The 18,455-nt window shown below is 39.7% G+C and overlaps 1 protein-coding gene across 5 annotated transcripts in view; it reads right to left on the reverse strand.

Annotated features, from left to right (window-relative positions):
- LOC121427368 (eukaryotic translation initiation factor 4 gamma 1-like) overlaps positions 1-18,455 on the reverse strand; it is a 51,985-nt gene that overhangs the window by 13,502 nt on the left and 20,028 nt on the right. For 3 of the 5 annotated variants that reach the window (XM_041623725.1, XM_041623728.1, XM_041623729.1), the window contains exons 5-20: positions 17,955-18,182; positions 16,896-16,986; positions 15,557-15,771; positions 14,133-15,045; positions 13,202-13,308; positions 12,304-12,745; positions 9,312-9,439; positions 7,911-8,006; positions 7,096-7,174; positions 6,662-6,762; positions 5,934-6,071; positions 5,355-5,558; positions 3,782-4,018; positions 3,245-3,349; positions 2,035-2,280; positions 990-1,186 (exon numbers count right to left, since the gene is read on the reverse strand). In XM_041623725.1, coding sequence (XP_041479659.1) covers positions 990-1,186; positions 2,035-2,280; positions 3,245-3,349; positions 3,782-4,018; positions 5,355-5,558; positions 5,934-6,071; positions 6,662-6,762; positions 7,096-7,174; positions 7,911-8,006; positions 9,312-9,439; positions 12,304-12,745; positions 13,202-13,308; positions 14,133-15,045; positions 15,557-15,771; positions 16,896-16,986; positions 17,955-18,182 — 3,527 coding nt within the window. Of the gene's footprint in view, positions 1-989; positions 1,187-2,034; positions 2,281-3,244; positions 3,350-3,781; positions 4,019-5,354; positions 5,559-5,933; positions 6,072-6,661; positions 6,799-7,095; positions 7,175-7,910; positions 8,007-9,311; positions 9,440-12,303; positions 12,746-13,201; positions 13,309-14,132; positions 15,046-15,556; positions 15,772-16,895; positions 16,987-17,954; positions 18,183-18,455 lie in introns of all 5 variants that reach the window. The other 2 variants (XM_041623727.1, XM_041623726.1) reach the window with 2 other exon arrangements.

Below are 18,455 nucleotides of genomic sequence, written 5' to 3' on the forward strand. Positions count from 1 at the left end.
ATGCCAAGAGGACGCGCACTACTGCGCATTGATCAATAAGATTGCGCGTTGCATATGATGTACGCGTCGACATTTAAGTGCGACCTAAGTCATACTTAAATCTTTGTGAAACACCCCCCTGGTACAGTATTGTAAACTTATCTTTGTGAAATCATGAACTCCTAGCTGAAAACCGATAATTCTGATGATCACTAACACGGAAAAGCATATGTGGAACAGTGTATTAATATTCCTTGGAAAAAATATCAGACATTGGATGAAATTCAGTGCTTATTTTGCTCATTTCTCGGAAATTACATATTTTCTACCATAGACATTTGGCACATTTTTTTATTAATACATACAAACACTTTAGTGGTCATTTTATTGGATTCTATTTGAATTGATTTTGAGATTGTTACAACAACTAGCATTTATCTTAAATGATGAGTGTTCAAACATACTCAAATAAATTGAAAACCCATGTTTTTGTAAGCAGTAACAAAAACATGTGCCGAATGAATCCCCAAGCAAATGTGCAATTGTTGAGGAAAGCATGGCGTTCCAATTACTGGTAAATGTTAGGTATTTTCTCAAGCAATAATAATACTGTCCCTACATTTATGTCGGTGGTTGTTAGTGTGATCGTTGTCACCAAAGAATTCATGATTTCACAGGGTAAGAATTATGCATGTAAACTAGATTTGGATCTATGATGATATGGTAGCTATTGTGATCAATTGCCATTGCCTTATTGGTCATTATTAGGATCTATCCGATTACCTGATTGGTCATGACTAAGATCTATTTACCAATCAGTCATTATTAGGATCCATTCTCTTTACTCCATTGGTCACTATTAAGAACTATTTCCTGATCAAGTCACCATGAGGATTCATTCCTACAACTATATTGGTCACTATTAAGATCTATTTCCTGATCAGTCACTATTAGGATTCATTACCATTACCCGAATATGGTTGTTATTAGGCTATATCTTTTGTTATTACCTCATTGGTCTCTTTGCATCTTCACTCAACATTGAGAACCGATTCGCCTGAGATGGTGCTTGTTCTTCTTGTGACGATGACGAAGCCGACTCCGTCGTTGATTTGTTCTTGCTACCAGCACCGATGCTACCTCTTTGCCACATGTTGAAGCCACGCCCGCCTGGGCCCAACTGAATGTTCTCGTCAACATTTGTCATCTGAAACGAGAATGTCGAAGGGGATGAGTGTCACTATGGCACTCCAGTTTAATCCCCTAATGAATAGCTCATCTAAATTTACATTTACCTACAGTGCTCCAAACAAAGATACAAACTAGATTAACATTTCATAATATCGTGTCTCATATGGATGTCATTCAAAAAAAAAAACAAGCCTTCCATTTCACAATCAGGCAAACCAACACTAGACTCCCAAGTTCATCATTGTCATTATAATAATAATAATGATATAGAGTATTTCTAAAGCACCAAATCCACATTGATTATGTGTTCAAGGCACTGAAATATACTTGGTATATCATTATTACCCCGGCTGTAGCTGAGTGGCCATATACGTGCTGTATTTGATAAAACATCAATCAATAAGGCCGAAGCCAATCTCTCCGACAACAGTGGGCTGTTTGATAAAGCTGTTTGTATTTGTGAATAACTTCGCAAAATACCTCGCAGGTTGGATAAGTATTACAAGTAAATTCTGGAATGGTGGAATAATGAAATTAGTGAATATTTCCTCAAATAGCAATCACATCATTGGGGGCAATTGCTGCAATCCAAGATGATAATCCTGCGCAACCCAGAAGCTAACAAACCTCAAATATGTGACGTGAAACATTCTTTACTACTTTGTAAGTCCGTAAGACAAGCTTGATTTCTATACTTTAATAATCTTTGAGGATGATTACTCGGGTAATAATAATAGCAGGGCCCACTGGTAGAACAGTTTTCGGAACTGAAGTGGCTACCCTGGTTAAATATACCATTGTTGTTTATTATTAGTGTTATTATTATTATTCTAATCAGTTTCATCAATATCAATTACTACTCACTCTTGTTAGCTTAAGCTTTGATGGATCGTAAGGTGTTCTCGTCTTGTTGGAAGTTGGTACTGTGTTCCAGCCGTCATCGGCCTGGGGCGTGACCGTACGTGGAGGGGGAGCCTGCTCCCTGCTCCTGCTCGGACCATTATAACCCTTCAGCTCTACAGCTTTCTTAGCCTCGTTGACGTGCCATTCTTTATGGAGGGCGTCGATGGTAGTCGGTTTATTCTCCTGCCTCCTTGGTACCCAGTTATCCTGCAAGGAACGTTTTTTTTTTAAAGTGAACAAATTATTAAAGATAAATGCTAGTTGTTGTAACAAATTCAAAATAGGTTTGTACAGAATCCAATAAAATTACCACCAAGTGTCAGTATGTATGAATAAAAAATATGCGCCAGAGTATTCTGGAAGGAATTGTGTAATAGCTATGAAATTAGAACAAGCATGAAATTTGAGTAAAATGTCAGGTATTTTTCCAAACAATAATAACAATACTCTGTCCCACAAATACTTCTCGATGTTGGGTAATCTACGATGTGATCGCTTTTCAGCTAAGATTTCTGTTTACTGCAACAGTGCAACTACTATCATTTATCTTTAATTGCGATTTTGCAGTCAGCCTATCGAACTGCAGGGTGTTCAGAAACTTCAAGCACTGGGTTGCAACCATTCACTGATAAAACATGACTGTTGTAAAACAAGATCCAGGGCTCCGTAACACCAAGATCAGCGATCAATCGCTAAAATGGACTGACCAATCAAGATCAATGTTGCATGCGCATTCGGTTCAAAATACTGACCAAGAACCAATCAGAAGTGTTCTTTCATATTTGCTATTCATCGCTAAGCTGTGTTATGGGGCCCAGATGAGGTTACCGTAGATAGCTCGGTAGAGCGGAGGTTTCGGCATCTGTCAACCCGGGTTTGATTCCCACTTGATGCGCTAGTGCCCTTTTATAAGGCATTTGTCATTACCAAGTCCCTCGGAGAGAGCCTTGAGCCGTCGGTCCCCTGGTTGCTTACTTACAAGCGATTCATGTTTTCTTAGCAATCAGGTAAAAACATCAACGACAATCACAAACAGTGCAAGATTGCTTATTTTGTGAGACTGATGTTTAAATTTTACAAAGTGATATCATCTCTGTGTCTGCTAATTTACCAACAATACCTCAATAACACTGAAAAGAATTTCCCATCCTGTTTTTAGTAGCATACTAACCTTCCTTAAATCTACAAGATCATGCATTAGAAATCGTATCCTAGGTTGATTGGCCTGAGAAGCAATGATCTTGTCAATCTTGTTAAAGTACTGGTCAATCCGATTCTGGAGGAAATAGAAGCAGCATACAATAGTTATTGATTAGCTTAGTCTGTTATCCACTATTACTATGTTTCAGCTACTTCTTAGTATCAGGAATGAGAACATTTGTTATTAATGCAAAATCATTGTCGTCGTCATCATGATGATCGTCATCACTACCATCAACACCACCACCACCTGTCCACCATCTTCATTTTCATTAATATCATCATCATTGTCATAATCATATTTGCCAATATTTTTTTGACAGGAATAATGTCATGAATACTGTAGTCATTTTAAACATGTAGAAGTCAACTATGCAAGGGCATGTTTTTTATATCGAAAGCAATATTTATAAGATTAGGCTAAGCATACAATGCTTTTTAAATAGACAAATGTAATCCTTGGCTTATTTGGGCCCTTGGCCTTGTGGAAAGACCCCACATGACTTACCTTGGCCTTTTCATGGTCAAGAGCCTTGCCAATGGTGGACATGAGATTACATAGACATTCTAACGAGTCGTCGTCTTTCGCTTTGAGCAGCTTCATGATACAGCCGTGCATGATGTTCTCGGTCAGGATATTCAGCTTGAAGAGCTCACCGATGAAGCGGATGTTGCCCATCGTTCTCCTCTTAGCCTTGTAAAGCTTCTCCTCCAGGAGTTCTAGCTGAGCTTCTTGTTCTTTGGCCTGTACCGAACACCAAAGACACAGGACATACAAACAGGGCTAATGCATATGCACATTTTATAACCATTAGTACAGTAACACACATTCAAACACGTTTGAAAAATGGGATGCATCCCTTTACCCAAGACCATTGTGCCAAATTTCATAAGTAGTTTGATCCACAATGAGTTTTTTTTTTGGGGGGGGAAGACATGTTACCATGGAAACACATTTTCTGACACATGCAAAAAAAAGGTGTCTTGCACAGCTTTCCCTCTAGACCAATTTGTGCTATATATCATGAGAATTGGTTCAAAATCTTAGGAAGTACTTTGAACCACAAGGTTTGCTAGGACAGACCACCCACCAGTATGCTGGTGCCTATATACCCCCCCCCTTTAGCCCTATCTAGGCCGGGGGGGGGGGGCCTCGGAGGCCCCCCCTCAACGAATCGCGCAATATTTTCGCCGTGCAAAATTTTTTGACCACGCCGCTCGCTGACTTTTTACTTTCAAGTCTTGCGCAACTTTTGAGACCAATTTTGCGTCACCCGGGTACGTGGTTCCGAAATTACGCAACATTATGTAAGTGCATGTCAGACCGAAAATTGCTCAAAAACGTGATTTCATGTACAAAGTCAATGCAAATTGTGTTTTCAACCAAAATTCATAAATGTATGATTATTTTTAGTTTTGCTAGTCTAAATGTATTAATTTTATGCTTTTTATGATCACAGAAGAGTCCCCAACAAATTTCATTGAAAAAACAATGAAAAACAAAAGGTCCAAAAAACAAAGAAATACATAAGAAATTGCAAAAAACAATATAATACATAAGAAAATGATTTGATATCACAATTTTTTTCATGTACACTTGCTAAGGACACCACAAATACTTTCTATACCAAAAATTAGTACATTTGGAGTTTTATTTATGGAGTTAGAGGAAAAAGTATGATTTCGCATACTAATTACGCATAAATTAGCATAATCACTTAATAGCGATTTGCATGAAATAAATTACTATACAATCTTGTAGATTATGTCCCAGGCAACCCACGTGCCAATTTTCGGCGCGATCGCGCGGTCGACGGCCGAGATCTTAAGAGGGGGCCTGGGAGCCCCCCCCCTGGCCATAGGAACTCCCAAAATACCCCGGCCTAGATAGGGTTAAACTTAGGTTGACAAGGGGATATAAAGACTTTTCAGAAGTAATGACTTTTACTGACCCATATGAAGCCCTAAGATATCTACTCTATCATACCATCAAAAGACAGATTTAGAGAATAACTTATTTCACAATCAAAAGAATATGTAGGATCAAGACAAAAGCCTACAAAGCAACAACTAAAACTTACAGGAAGCTGAGAGATTTCTTTTCTCCTCTGGACCTCGTCAATCTCTGTCTGCTTCTCCTTCTCAAACTCTTGCTGGCAGTTGTGTAGTAGGATTGGACGGAACTGAACCTGCTGTCCTGGGTTTGTCGATGATTGCACCTTGAGTTGGGACAGTCTCTGGCACATGTGGGCATAGGCCGTGCTAAAGTTGGGCTCGCTAATTGCCTGTGGAATAGAGAAATGCATTTGAAAGCCCAGCACGAACACCACTATTTGTTGAGAACCAATTTTGAAATAAGTTGTAATCGCATTTGACATGAACATTCCAAATTATGAAATCTGAAATAATAATCGGGTAATAAAATTCCTAAAGTTTTTGGGCTACGTAATTATAATAGGGAGAAACCTTGGTCAGTGTATCTATTATTTTACTTGAAGTGAAATACATTTCACAAGAGATTCTTTCATGCTTCATAAAATTATATTATTAGTCACTTTACATAGGTGGGCGAAAAAGCTCATCAAAGTCAGAGCAAAAGATGTCATTGACAAAGCAAAGAGAGGGCAGCAGCTCTTCAAGGGCTACCACATAGTACCTACCTTTTCAAACACTAACTGGATAACGCCTTTTAGCCGCTCCTCTGTATCAATGGGTAGTTGTAGTGCTTTCTCAGTCAGTCTGTTAAACATCTGAGGAGTCAGCTTATTCAGAATACTTGTGAAGTTGCGGAACAATTCCTAGATTGGGCGAAGTAGATGAAAGTGAAAGCAGTTAAGAAAAAGTATTTTTGCATCGTTCTACCATTATATTCATACATCAAATAAACCAGCATACAACATACTTTTTTGAGTGTGTTCCAGATATTGTTTTCATCAATATCAAGTTTTCCATACTCAATGTTTTTCATAATATAGGGACCAATACATTGCAAGCACAAGCTTTTACTTCTCTTTTTAAATTTCAAGTGGTCACTACTTACACTTTTTTTCCAGTTCTCTATTTTTGGCAAAAATATAAAAATGTTGCTTTTGAAGAAAAAAAAGACAAGGGAATCCAGGTTTCCTTTTTTCTGGGACGCACTGTATAGACTTCAATTATCAGCTCATCTGCCACCCGAATCATTCACAAGTGTCAGGGAATGATAACTTAATTTTCTTATCACATGAGGAAGAGCACAGTGAGCATAAGAAACATACAAAGGTAAGAAATAATTTGACATTGTTGGCTTCCCATAAGTGTAGCACAGGGTTAGACCATGGCTTCGGAGTACGGGCCCATTAACATGTGGGGGAGGGGGGGGGGGAGGAGGACAAAGCTTAGAGCTCACCTGTGTCTTGACATCCTCTCCATCCTTTTCTTCTTCTGGCGCCCTCTTGTGTCCAGGTTTCCAAGCCTTATCTGATGTCGAGAGTTTAGTCTCGGCTGTATCTTTTTGTCTTTGGATCACCTTGAGGGGCTCTCGAGATGACCTCCTACCCTGACCGGTTGGATAGTTGGGTTGCTTGCCCTGGATAGGTGGGGAGGTGGGGATAAGCAAGAAACAAACTCAGTCAAATGGGTGTAATGTGAGCATAATATAGTTTAGTCTCGGCTGTATATTTTTGTCTTTGGATCACCTTGAGGGGCTCCAAAGATGACCTCCTACCCTGACCGGTTGGATAGCATGCCCTGGATGGGTGGCATGTTAGGGAATAAGCAAGAAACAAAAGACAGTTGAATGGGTGTAATGTGAGCATAAGATAGTTTTAGTCTCAGCTGTATCTTTTTGTCTTTGGATCACCTTGAGGGGCTCTCGAGATGACCTCCTACCCTGACCGGTTGGATAGTTGGGTTGCTTGCCCTGGATGGGTGGCGAGTAGGGGAAAGCAAGAAACTATAAACAGTAAAATGGGCTTCAAATTTTCTTCAAGTGGGCAGAATCCAGTGGTTAAAGGAAACCAAAACCCAAGAAGAGAAGCAATCTTACTGGAAAGAGTAAAATGCGAGGAGCAATCTTAAACTTGTTTTATCAAAATCTGTTATTGAATAAGCGAGTTATGGAAGTTTGAAAACTCTTGTTGAACTTTCTATGGGGATCCTAAAAATGGCTGATTTTGTGGACAACTCTCCATTTGTTTCGTACACAAATTTTCGGGTTTTCCTCATTATCTTTCAAATTGCATCTTGCCTTCTTCTGAGCACATGTGTAATGGAAAAATATAATTCACACCACATATGTCAAGGTCAGAAGGTGATAATGTGAAATATGTCAAATAAAGGGGAAAATCTGAAAATTTGTGTACAAAAACAAATGGAGAGTTGTCCACAACATCAGCCATTTTGAAGCATGTTTGCCAATTTGAGGATCCCCATTGAAAGTACAAGACTTTTTAAACGTCGATAACTTGCTTATTTCATAACCGATTTTGATGAAACCTGTTTTAAATTGTTCCTCGCATTTTACTCTTTCCAATGAAATTGCTTTGGTTTCCTTGAGAGTTTTATTGAAAGTAAGGTTACCTAATAGCAGCCAGAAATATTGTTAATTAATCATTGAGATGTAGAGTGCACAATGGCCAATTGAGTCTAGAATTTACCTGTACTCTTGGTGACTTCATAAAGTGTGGCATGAAGTCTGAGCTCTTCTGGTTTCCGCCTTGCTGTTGGTTCAGGTTCAATGGCATAACAACGGCCTACAGGTAGGAGAGAAGAATCAAACATATTAAATGTAATTTCACATTCTTTGTGGTTTCAATGCATTAGAAACCCAGTTCAAAGTATATGACACCTCAGGTTTAGATAGGCCAAGGCGAACATACCAGCATTTTTATCATTGAGCCCCAGCAACTGACCGGCCGAAGGAAACGATGCACTAGCGGCCCATACAGCAGCGCAGCGTTTTGGCATGCCTACTATGCATAAAACACAATCACATTCATACTTTGTGCTGAACGTCATGATAACCAAATTTACCCATTTCGTTATCTGGAAGTTTACAAATCTGATATTTTCACTGCTGTTCCTGACATCATTTCAGTGGTTTCTTATACTTTGTTTTCATCGCACTTAGGTCAGTGCTGTCGTCGCTACGAAGGCGTGACGTCACTCTGCCCCAGCCTACAGCGCACTTTCCTTCATCAAATGCTCAACCCGCTTCACAGCAACTAAAGGAGAACAGCAGAAAGTATAGTACAGGTTCAACACCTGAAAACTCTTCAATGGGTGTCTTCAATTTGTCCTTCCATGAGTTACTATCAATCTCAAAATCAATTGTTAACTATCGGTACCTTTTTTGCCAGAAGCTTGCAACTGATATAATGGAATGAATTGGATCTTTGATATCTAGGCATAAATGGAACATACAGGGAAGGGGACTAGATTTTAACAGAAAAACCATCAATATCAATAGGTGGATAGTGTTACAACAAGCTCTTTTTGGTAAAAATAAATAAAGGTACTCCAAAAGGTCAAATGGGAACAGAATTTCTATTGCGTGTGCATGAATTGCGCATGGAGTATTTAAAGGTTTGTTGTGTACTTGAGTACTTGTCCTCTGGTCATGCATGCAGAAGCGCACAAAGAGCTCCATCCGGTTTATGGATATCGCTGAAAAAGACACAAAATGCTTGCAGGTGAAGTCAAATAAATCAAAACTTGAAAGAAATCTAAAAAATTCAATCCAAAGTTTATTTTCTCACCGTTTTTGCTATTTTCATTACAAGCAACTTTGCATCAGGGCAAACTTCTCCTTCAACCTGTATCGACTGCATAGAAACGTTGGTTGGCACTAACAATGCGCTAATCGAGGCCTAGTAAAAACCGGATATTGTGGCAGCGATGCTACAATGCATTACTTATACATTGAAATAAATGTTTTGACTTCACAATCTGAAAGATGTGACTAGGCTTACTGATAGCGCTCTGTTAGACTAACAACGTTTCTATGCAGCCAGCACTGGTTGATAAGTAGCAGTACACATGAAGGCTGATTGACTTACTTTGTCCAGAACAATGTCAGGAATGTTTGGAAGCCCATCAGGTTTGTCCGTGCATCCCTTCTGAAACTGGAGGAGAAAGTCACGGTCGTATTGTTTCTTGCCCTCTGGATTGTTAGGGCTCCACTGGTCTGTAAGTTTCAAAGGAATTCAAACCGAAAAATCAGCACATTAACCAAACTTTTAATAGGTGATTTCAAGTTCAGTATTGACCTTTTGGTGTTGGTGTTAGGCCGATTTTTAGACGATTATAACACTAAACAAACTGAAGATGGTCCTGAAAGATCCACTAGTTCTTGAGGTATCAATAATTTCAGGATCAGTTATGTAAACTCAGAATAAGTTTTGGAGCTAGGGAAAGCAATCCAGATTCCAACACCAACACTAACACTAATGCCAACATCGGACTTGAAATCACCCAATGTGCACTTGTGCACTTGGGCCCAGAGTTGCGATTGATCACCACAACTATTGAAAGCCAGCAACGCCAACTTCTAGAATGCATGTCTCAGCAATGCCAGTCAGTTATTGTAACTACTATTGGCCTGGAAAGGAGCTAGAATATGCTAAAGCCCCATATGTTCTGTCAATCATAAAGCCTGAAAAAGGCCTGAAATGGGAAGATTTCGTCAGTGGCTGAAATAGGGCAATAGCCTGAAGACTGGCACCATTGTGGTCGGTTACAAACATTAAAAAAAAATATGTGTATTCATGCATGCATCATTGTCTTCACAATTAAACAAGCTCTACTTTTTTTTACAAAGGGATACTGTGCAAATTTTATGTATGAGAAATGACATGGATTTACATAGTTGGGGTTCACTCTTATTACAACTCTTTGTAAGACAGGGAATTGGTCTGAAACCACTTTGTTTCATTTCTTGCTGGGTCGTTTTCATTCGGGAATGTTTCACAAAGCTTTCTTTAAGGCTACTTTAAGCACAGTGATCCTTTCTTGCGGTATACCATATTCACCATTAAATGTTCATTGGTGATTATTTAGCGTGTAATGTTTCACCAGTCGTTAAAGTCGCTCTTACTTACAAATAGCTTTATGAAACACCCATCTGGATTAGTTCTTTGGCCCCAATTCACATCAGTGATATCAACGGTATGTTAAATACTGTGGCCTATGCAGATTTCTTAAACACAATTACACTTGTTTCATTACATACACCAAGATAAGTCTATTTATAAATGCATGCTTTTGGCAAAGGGTGCATACATGAAATCTGCATGGTCCATGGTAAAATTGAAACATCTTTTGTGAATTTGGGCCATCTGGTTCAGGTTTGTCTGACAATTAGTCATATAACCACATGCAAATAATCTATATGGCAAATAATCATTTGGTCTAATTGCTATTTGGTCTAAAGACTGCTAGGCCTATGAATATCATTTTATTTAAGCTGAAGTGACAGCTAGACCTAGTAGAGTGTACTAAGTGGGGTTAATCAAACTGGATATAAGATGAAACAGCTAGGAGACAAACTACATGGAGTTGTGCATGGACCAAAAAAATGATCCCTTTTCCTCACATTTGCAAATCGTCACTTAGGGCCTCTTTCCATGATGGGCTCTAACTATGGTAATTTGCCATTATGGAAATTACTATGCTAACAAGGTTCATCGACCCATAACAATCAAGGTCTCGCTGCCATTAGGGGCAGTTACTATTTTTGGAGCTCTCTATAAATGGGTCTTGGATAAAATGAATTAAGACCACCTGGAGTTCGACCAAATTGTTTTTGACCAAGTGAGAGTGTTATGGATTTAAATCAATGATGTGAAATAAAACTAAAATCTCAGATAATTTAACATTTTACTTTCAATAATACTGGAGAAAATGGGTCTCAAAATCCAAAATCACTCCAGCTTGCAAACCGTCAGAATTGTTGTGCAGACATTTCGGGTATAGTCCCATACATGCTTATCTGCGTATAGTGAAAGCCATCTCCAAAATAATTTGTCAATTTCTTATCACATCACATAGACACCATTCTCATTATACTTTCAAAAACTAGTTTACTGGAAAACAGTTTGGGAAACCAGTTTGGAAGATGGCTTTGCTAGCATTCTCATTTGATCAGCCTAAAGTGGTTTTCAAAATCACATCAAGTAAATTGGTTTTGTTGCTATGGGAACACTCAGTGTTTTAAAAGGTTTCGTGCGAAATTTGAAACCGCCGCGTAGGCATTCCACATACAGTGTGTGGATTAGTGCACTCGTAAATGTGTGAAGATCGCTGTTTGACTTGTTTCCATTTGAAGCTGTTTAATTTCTTTTCAAAACCGTAAAATGTATTTCAAACCCTATTAAAATGTTCTGGCTCCTTAGAACTCCCTTCTGATGATTTGCTCATTATTTAGTCGATGTTGCACATACCCTTTCTCAATTTCAATTTTGAAAAAAAGAAGATTTTGATTTGTACCTTTGATTTTGCACAGATGTATACACTCCCTCAGGTACATCACAGAAATGGCTTACATACAATGGCCTATGGCCACCATGGATTAACTGTTAAAAGGGGAACTTCTGATAAAGTTATGGAAAGAGAAATTTTATGGAAACATTTAGCATTCAGAAAAAGCTCCCACACCCAGTGGCAGATGCGAGGGGGGGGGGGGGTCACAGCCGGCACTGCCCCTCCCCTTTTGAGAACCATAATCAAAATAATCTCCTTTAGTTGCATAAAGAAAACAGGCCGACTTAGATAATCTGGTGGGTGTTTCATAAAGCTGTTCATAAGTTACAAGCAACTTCAAAAAGCACAACTGGTGATCTCTTCTCGTGGTAAATGATGCAAACCAGATTTTCAATGGTATGGGCGTAGTTCCTAAGAAAGGATCACCAGTCCTTTGCAAAGTCGCTTGTAACTTAGAAACAGCTTTATGAAACACCCGCCAGGTGTGGCAGCCTTATAAAGACTATGCACTCTGTTTTCCATCTCCTCACGACATGAACGATGTTGAAACAAAACTGGATTCCAAATTACCTTCCCTGTAGGCATACTTCAATTGCATCTTATTGTCCTTGGGGTTTGGCTTTCCTTCTTTGTTTTTCGAGTTCTCAGACTCCACATTGTCCGCCTCATTCACATTCTCTCTATCCTCTGAGGGATCGATGCGATCCGATTTCTCCTCCTCCTTCTCCACCTTGGTTGGGGCACTCGTGTCAGGAACCACCGTTTGCTCCGATTCCTTTTCACTAACTACAGAGGGTTCTTTCTCACTTTTCCTCTTGGCCACATCACTAGGAGGCGTATCATCAGTCTTTTCTGTAGATTTCTTGTCCTCTTGTGGCTGAGTTGTCGTTTCCTTAGGTTGCTCTGATGGGGTAACATCTTGCACGGTTCCTTCGACTGGTTCCTTCGAGGCTTTCGCTTCCGGCTCCAGTTCGCCTTCCTTTCCAAGGTTCTCCTGACTTGAGGTGGGTTCCTTTTTCAAAATGAAACAAACTTTGACTGAATCATCCACCTTTTAAAATATTTCTAGGGCTTAGAATGTCACTTTGGGTAAGGTTACTTTTTCATTCCATACACAATAGCACAGACAGAATTACATATTTGGATAATCTTCCATTTTGGTGAATCAGAAGGCTTTAAAATTTTGACAATAATGTACAAATTTTAATAAATAATAAATTTAAAGACTGAATTATATTGCTGTAACACATGTTTTGCAGACTCCTCAATTGCAAGCCTCAATCGCAAATCAGATACTGAGGGTTCAGTCTCTGGTGGGTTAACACAAAGGCTTATAATCTACAAAGTTCAGAATCTGACTGAAGCCGATCATTGAGAATCTTGGATTTTGCACAAGGAAGGGTTACCAGTTGCTCGTAAAGCCTTTTGTAACTGCCGCACTTTCGTGACAGCTTTATGAAAGACCTACCTGGACATCATCTGTCTTATAAGCATCAAATTCATCTGAGCCTTTTGTTGTCTTTTTGTCCAGTTCTTGAAATCTCTTCTTTTGACTTTTCTTCTTAGCGTCTTTACCTGTAATGAAGAGGAAATTTCCAGACACCATCATTACTACCGTTCCCTCATAAAAGCCTAATTAATGAGTCACAAAGAGAATTCTTTTCAATTTTATGATATTTATATTACATGACATACTGTACAGGGAGCTATTTGCATTGACATCCCAAATCAAAACTAAACCTATTAATTTTGATTAATTTTTTTTCTCCTTAAAACGTTTTTCTAATTTTTCTGCTTTCATTACCAGAACTATGTAAAGGTGGAGTTTTTGCTGTAAAAAGCTAATTTCTTTCCCAATTTGTCATGACAACCTACTGCACACAAAAAATATAGGATTTGTATCGCACATGAATCCACCTTGCTAGGTGCTCAAGGCGCTCCTGTATTACCATGGCTAATCTAGTCCATCGATTCTGGTGCTCACAGCTTCTTGAGGAATTTTTTCCTGCCAGTACCCATTTACCTCACCTGGGTCGAGTGCAGCACAATGTGGATAAAGTTTTTGCAGAAGGAAATCATGTCATGGCTAGGATTTAAACCCCAACTCTGTTTGAAAGGCGAGAGTCAGAACCACTAGATCACAACGGGCCCACACAAATGAAGCAGAAATAAAAAGGCAGGAAATATACACAATGCATTCTTAGAAACTTTCACTTCCTCTTACACTGAAAAAGCTTTATGGTCATCAGTCTTGGGATGTCTTTTTTGAATCATGAGCCATAATTTATCACTGGAGTATTCCCATGAAAATTGAATGAAACGTATTAAAGCTATCAATACACAGACAAATAGAGAAAAGGAATGGAAAATGTGCCATATTAAATACAAAAAGAACTTACTTTCTGGAAGGGATGAAGCAGCCTCTTTGCTCTCTGGCTGAGGAACTACGGATGCCGGCGTTGACTGTTGCACTGCTTGGTTATTTGCACTTATTTGGTTGGCGTCATCGTCCACTTGCTTGGGATTTGTTTCCGTCGTTGGTGCCACAGTTTGTGGTACAACTGGAGGCACTGCCGCACCATCAGGAGCAGCAACCTCTTGCTCTGATGGGGATGCTTGTCCTATAGTGGATGCAGTGTTTGCACTGGCAAGTTCATGTTTAGAGGGTGGTGGTGGTGCTGCTGCTGTAGCTTCTTGGACAGGAGCAGCTTGCACATTGGCTGGGGGACCTGCAGGGGTAACAACTGGTACTGGAGGTTGGACAGCTGCAGGTATTGCTTCAGGGGGTACATGCTGGGCAGGCGTCCCCTGAACCGGTTGCACCTGCGCAGGTTGTTGAACCGGTAGAGGTGCTGGCATCGCTGCTGCTTGTGGGACAGGCCTGGGCGGTTGGACTGCCTCTGCCACAGGCGTTGCTGCGACAACTGTACTGGGGGCTCCTTCCGCTACTGCTGGCTCCACTGGCTGGCTAGGAAGCTGAGCGGCCACGGGTGCGGCACCTGGAGCCGCCACTGGGAAGTTTCCTCCAGGTACCACAGGAACGGTCTGCCCACCAGGCATGACTACAACTGGCGGTTGCCCTGGCTGCATTGGTGGTTGCTGTGGTACAGGTTGTGGTATAGGTTGTGGTACCTGTTGAGGAGGTGGTTGCTGTTGTTGAGGCAGCTGGGTTTGAGGCTGTTGAGGCGCGGACTGTGGAGGTACTCTGTGGGGTGGTGGTAGGTCGGATTGTGGGTCACCGGCGGTAGCGACCATCGCAACTTTGGATGCAAAGGCGGCCTGTATTCTCTTTGCATCCTCACTTGACGTGGACTAGGGGACAATAGAAACATAAACACAAAAAGCTAAAATTGAACTGAAAAACATTCAAAGCAAGTTGATATACTGATAACAGCAATAACACAAGCATCTGATGGCCAAATTCATGAATCATTATTTGCAGATGTCAGCCTGAAATTCAATTTTAATAGAGTTGTATAAAAAATCATGTTTCTAAGTAATTTTCAGTCCATCATGCGAGTGCAAAATAATCTAGGCCATCAATCGTGCTATCGCAACGAAAATTGGCATGTGAATTATCCAAGGCATAATCTACAAACTATCTGATCAAATTCTGCGAAAAATCTCATTGCTAATTAACTATGCTAATTTATGCGTAAAATCTCTGTTTGCTCAATGCCCCGAATTTTGGTCTCAAAATTTGCAAAAGAGTAAAGTCAGTGAGTGAAGCAAACAAAAAAATTTTGCGGCGGATTTAATGCCAAAAACGTCTCTTGACATTTTATGCATTAAATCCACCTGCTGGGGTTAAAGCAACGCTTACCACTGGGGGAGTGACATTTGCACTTGAACGACCCGAATGGGGAGAGCTAGACCCTGACGTATCACGCAGGAGGACATCTGTGATATCTTGGTTTGTATTAGGGTCTTGGATGCGTATAAGCTTCCTTTCCCTCGTACTATTCGATCTCGAGACAGGAGGCTGTGGGGTAAACGCCTGCCTTGGAGCTGAAGCTGGTGCCGGATTCAACCAAACACCTTCAAAAAAGGAAAAAAAAAAGGGAGATGCAATCAAATTCACTAAAGCATACACGCTATAACAATATAAGTACAGTTTTTGTATAGTGCAGATCACATAATGACATAATGTCCCTTTGTGCTACTAAAGGACTTTATATTAACCTAGCTTTAGCTTTTTGCAGGGCGGAGGCATTTCAAGGAATAAATTACTGCCAGGTACCCGCCATTCATCTCACCTGGGTTGAGTGCAACACAATGGGTGATTTCAAGTACGTTGTTGAAATCTGGTGTTGGTGTTGTGACAACACCAACACCAGCCACAGCACCGTACTTGAAATGATGCTGGTGTTGGGATTGACCTAGGAAAATATGACATATAACGGCAGTTCATGTTGAGCACTGGGGTCAAAAGTTGTCTGCTGAACTGAGCATGCAAGCTGGTGTTGACTATCTACTTGTAATTTCCGCATTCACCAACATCATTCTCCGGGGATTGGGAAAAATCATGATTTCAAGTTCAGTGTAGGCATCGACGGCCTGGCCGTCAATTCATTTAAGCCCTGATTGTACAATCCAAATAAATAGCGAGTGAGAGACATCGATTCTCTCATTTGCATATCACTTAGTTGTGTATCACCACTTTGTGAAAAATATGCTTTATTTTTTTAAATGTCATACCTTTCTTTTTTTCCAACCTATTTTGATAAAATTTTCAGTGTTATGCTTCTTTGATTGAAGAGTTTGTCTGAACTGCACACCTTCATGAACTGAAGTTTTCTGACAAATTTGTGAGAAAATGCACTCATGTGCCCGCTGCAATCAAGTTTGATCATCATTTCTTGAAGTCATCATGGGTGACTTCATGAACTCATCATGGGTGACTTCATGAACTCGTACAGCGCAGATAGTTAATTCAAATAATACTGGCCATAATACTCGTCAAATTAAGATTTCAACAAAGATACTTTTAATCAAAATCAAGCCAAAATCATAAAATCCTAAAATATCCTAAAAAAACCCTAATAGGAAAACTAAAAAGAATATACATAAGCATTTTCGGTGTCACATAATCAACATCCGAAATGGGTATGGCCCAATTGTTTAAAAACTGCCAAACTTGAAGTAGATTTTATTCAATTTACCTGGTTGTGGAGGGGAGCTGTAATACGGTGGCGTGGTCTGTGCTTGGTACACCGTCGGATAAGTTTGCTGATATGGCCTGTGAGTAATCTGCTATAATAAAAAATAGTTATACATGTCCTTTTATAGTTATGTTCTTCAAGTTCTGTATTATATCTAATCACTAAGTTTCAAATTACTACGATCATAATTTTCTTAAATATTTGACATCCTATTTTCTATGCGTTTTTCCACATTATGTCTCTTTGATATTTCTTTCCATTAATATCAAATTCTTGCTGAGGTATACTTGCCCTTTTAACAATACTATGGGCATTTTTTTGTTTTGTAGTAATCTTTATTACTCATTCGAATAAAATTCCTACATACATAATAAAATATAGAATAAAATAATTGCAGCTGTGAATACACAAAGCAAATAACACTGTAATAAACAGACAAATTGTATCAGAACAGAGACATAATCCGAAATCAGGCAAAAATAACATTTCAACCGCAAATGAATGCAGCTAAAGCAAATAATATAACACTAAAGACGTAACGTAACAGCTACGCGAACAGAAAGAATGAATGTATATTGAGCATTCTCCCGTCCCATGATTCCCCTCCCCCCATCAGACCCCGAAGCTGAACAAACTAACACACCATACTAATGACACCATTTTAAGTTAATGAAATCATTCAATTTGATTGGCTAATACTTTAACTTGTTACAAATTTAGGCATTTGTAAATAAAAATACCTTTAATGCAGAGGTGTGAGTGGTCACAAATGAAAAGATCTGAAAAAAGCTGAAGAGTTTTGAAAAAGTATGAAATAGAAAGAGCTCCCATACTTTTTGTAGAGGTAAGCCAAAAATAAGCTGAAAATCAAAACATAAAAAATCTGAAATAAGATAAAAATCTGAACTCTCACATCCCTGTTAATGGCATGCGACCCAGACTAGATTACAAAAGACCATTTAAATTAGGAAAAGTTTTTTTTTTTGCATGTTCTACTATTTTTTCCTCTAACACTTTTAGTGCTCTAAAGATGCCCACATTCGATCAGACAGGACTTACTGGCTGTGGTACAATATTCATCGGGCCCGTCATTGCCCCCGTCATGATAAACTGAGGTGCCCCCTGCTGCTGCATGTATTGTCCCGACGCTGCACTAGACTGCATCATCTGTGCTTGGTTGGCACCTTGCTGGGAGGCTGGCCCACCACCTTGAGGGTGCTGCTGCATCCCCTGCATCTGCGCTTGGTTCTGATGACGGACTGAATACACCTGCTGCGGGATTTGTGGCTGGAAAGGAAGGGCACCAAAATGTAAGACAAATACAATTTACAGGATTAAAATAAAAAAAGATGATTTCTACGGCTCTCCGGTTTTAACCCTAATTCTCCCGGGGGGGGGGGGAGGCCATAATGCCCCCCCCTCGACAATTTTCGCGATATATCTGCTGCGCAAATTTTTGACCTCGCCGCCCACTGCCTTTGTACTTTTAAGTCTCACGCAAATTTTGAGACCAAATTTGTGATGCCCGGGTACGCGGTTACGACATTATGCAACATTATG

This window comes from Lytechinus variegatus, chromosome 14 (genome assembly GCF_018143015.1).
Source record: "Lytechinus variegatus isolate NC3 chromosome 14, Lvar_3.0, whole genome shotgun sequence".
NCBI lineage: Eukaryota > Metazoa > Echinodermata > Echinoidea > Temnopleuroida > Toxopneustidae > Lytechinus > Lytechinus variegatus.